The sequence below is a fragment of the Brassica oleracea genome, chromosome C1, assembly GCF_000695525.1.
Source record: "Brassica oleracea var. oleracea cultivar TO1000 chromosome C1, BOL, whole genome shotgun sequence".
Lineage (NCBI taxonomy): Eukaryota > Viridiplantae > Streptophyta > Magnoliopsida > Brassicales > Brassicaceae > Brassica > Brassica oleracea.
In genome coordinates, this window is record NC_027748.1 from 29703904 (window position 1) to 29707170 (window position 3267).

Genomic DNA, 3267 nt, shown 5'->3' on the forward strand with positions numbered 1-3267 from the left:
ACTTTCACTGAGGGTATATATCTCAAATTATCTAAAAGTACATTTATGTGTATATATTATATATGTGTATGTAATTACGGAGTTCTAAACTTTACGAAAAATGTAATCCAACTAAACTTGATACCTTTGTTGTATTTGCTTAGGTGCCTGCGCTGCGCATGTCCTAACAAGGCGAAGAGGTTGGCTATCTATTGACAAAATGATTATTATATTCAAGTGAATGGACAGAAAATCAGGTTTAAAATTGATAAAATTATAACCAAGAAAAATCTTTGGTCCAATAAACCTCGTCACTACTAAAATAAAATCCATCTTCTCTAACGGACCAAGAACATTTCTTTGTAATTCCACATCTATTGCTGTCTCTAGAAACCTTAAACGCCTCGAACCTCTTCCTCTTCAGCTCCCACTTCATTGTACACGTGTACTCTGCCCTCCACGCCCACAGCTCGATCCTGGCCGTCCATCGGAAGTCATCTCCCTCTTGAAGCGCGCGACCACCGAGATCACCTTGTGGCGAGGTGCACCAGATCACTAGAGGTAGAGAGGAGTTGTCTCTGAAGCTGTTGATAACACGCACGTCGAATTCCTCACCCAGTGACAAAGTATGTGGCTGAAGCATAGACGTCAAGGTGATGATTGATGAGATGATGATAAGTGAAAGAAGGATCTTTTTCATAGTTCTCATTTTTATATTTTCTTCTAAATGATGCAAAGGTTTAATTTTTGTGTGTGTTTCTTCTTTCTTCTTAGGGAGAGCTATTTAGAAGAGGATTGCGTATCTATTTAGAAGAGATTTAAAGGATTGTGTATCACACATAGATATACTTCTATTTTGAAATCTCATGGTAATTTACCTTTTTTATTAAAAAAATGTATCTCACAGTAATCAAGTAGAATTTTTTTTTTTTGAATATATGTTAAATTTATTCAAAAGAAAACTACTTTTGTACAACAAGTGTAAACTGCTTTTTGAGAAAACTAAAACTTAATTTTAAACCAAATCTCTTATCTTGTGGCAAACCACATTGTTAAAGCTCCCGGGAACTTCAAATCTCCCATTTGTCTCAGTGAAAGGCATCTGTTTTTAACTTGCATCTCAATCATCTTCACCAAGGTACCTGCCATGATGGGTTGGCTTCCATGTCTCCTGTTGTTTCGTTCTCGCCATAAGGACGAGAGAGTCACTTGCAGCGTGTATCGAAGGAGGAACCTCTCCAGCAGTCCTCCATTGTTATCCTTGATTAGTACCATCAGTTCTGACCACAAAGTGGTAAACGAGCCCCTAAGCAAACCTCGGGCCAGTTTGGTCCAGACTTCTGCCGAGTAGAGACATTCGAAAAAGAGATGATCTCTTGATTCGATCACATTCTGACAAAGAACACACAGTGAGTTTGCTCCTACATTCCAAGTCATCATTCTATCTCCAGTTGCCAGTCTGTTTTGGATTGCTAACCAATGTAGAAAGGCATATTTCGGAGTGTGATGTTTGAACCAGACTCCTCTCCACCATTGAACCTGTTGATCCTCTCTTCGAATGAGTTCCCAAGTCGCTTTTGTTTTGAAAACAGCTTTATACTGTCCTTCACTTTGTTTCCAAAGTGCGGTATCAGTAGTTGTAGAGAACTGCAGGCTTTGAGTCTCGCAGAGTTTTTCCACTTCATTAAAAACATCAACCCGGTGCCGACGCTTCCTACGGTTTCTCAACGCCCCAGCCACCGTTGATTGCAATGATATTCCCATAACTATACATCCATGCGGTCCAAACAAGTCCAATAATCTACCCATGCTAGACCAAGAGTCGAACCAGAATGAAGTATTATTGCCATCACCTACTTTCATCCTGTGGAATTCCTTTGCTTTATCACGAAGCTTCACCAGTTTGCGCCACATCCAAGAACCTTTCGTAGTTGTATCTTTAATAGACCAAAACAAGACATTCTTAAACAGATTCTCCTTGGTCCACTTAGCCCACAGAGACGCTTGAGAAGAGACTGTCCTCCAGATAATCTTCAGACAACATACCTGATTAACTTCTTTCAGAGACCGGAGACCTAACCCCCCATCACACTTTCGTCGACAAACAAGCTCCCAAGCTACTTTAGCTTTCCTTGTGTTCAGTGTAGGCCCCGACCAGAGAAAAGCTGCACATATACTATTTATCTCCTTGATGCACGCTCCTGGCAGAACAAAACCAGCCATCCAGAAGTTGACTATGCTGAGAAGAACCGATCCAATTAGCTGTAGCCTACCCGCCATTGATAGGAACTGGTTTGTCCAATGAGTTATACGGTTTCGTATCTTATCAATGAGAATACCATAGTCCTCCTTCCCCATCCTCCGAGTTAACAAAGGTAGTCCTAAGTAGCGTACCGGCAACGTTCCAGAAGCAAAGTCAAAACGCTGCTCCAGCTGATCAGTTTCAGTACCCGACATCCCTGCATAGTATATTATAGTTTTCTCCATACTTATTTTCAGTCCCGAGATCCTGCCAAAGTAATCAAACACATCCACACAGTCCCGAGATCTCAGTCCCGAGATCCTGCCAAAGTAATCAAACACATCCACATCCACAATACACATCAAGTAGATTTTTATGTGCACTGAATTAATAAGATTTCAAAGGTTAAATAGAAATAAATTATAATGTCAATTTTTTGGTTAAAAAAAATGGAAACAGTACTATAATTTTAAAATAGGGCAGAAACATATATGAAAATATTAATTTAATATAGAAAAGAAGGCATGATAATTTGAGGAAACTCATTTCAAAGATCAACTGGAAATCACTATATAGATATATCTATATAGGAATATTTCATGATAAACTGAGGAATGCATGCTGTCATGTTGATATTTGTTTTGTACACAAATCCCCTATATATTATTTGTGAAACATTACAACTTCATTTTGTAGCCACGTGTCATCACTAGAATGATTCTTAGAATAATTAGAAAAATATATTGGTCCATCTAATTATATAATAAGTTTCTTACTAAACTAACCATAAATTCATTATTAATGTCATTTATTATTTTCTTAAATAAAGATTACGGAATTGCCTAATGTGGCTAAAGTATATATGACAATTAATGATTTTGAATAATAAAGATCCGATAAAAAAATAATGTATCTTCTATCAAATTTGTTTAATTTTAAACTATTAAAATAATTTTAAAAATCACAATAACCATATTATAAAAAATAGATTTTTCTGTATATGTTATATTTTGAATTTTAAAAAACGACTATAAATTACTAAAACT

At 37.0% G+C, this 3267-nt stretch overlaps 1 protein-coding gene across 1 annotated transcript; it reads right to left on the reverse strand.

Annotated features, from left to right (window-relative positions):
• Positions 1 to 253: 253 nt before the first annotated feature.
• On the reverse strand, positions 254 to 751 carry LOC106302695. Its single transcript, XM_013739156.1, has one exon. The coding sequence runs from the start codon at positions 686 to 688 to the stop codon at positions 254 to 256; it is 435 nt and encodes a 144-aa protein (XP_013594610.1). The 5' UTR covers positions 689 to 751.
• Positions 752 to 3267: the final 2516 nt, after the last annotated feature.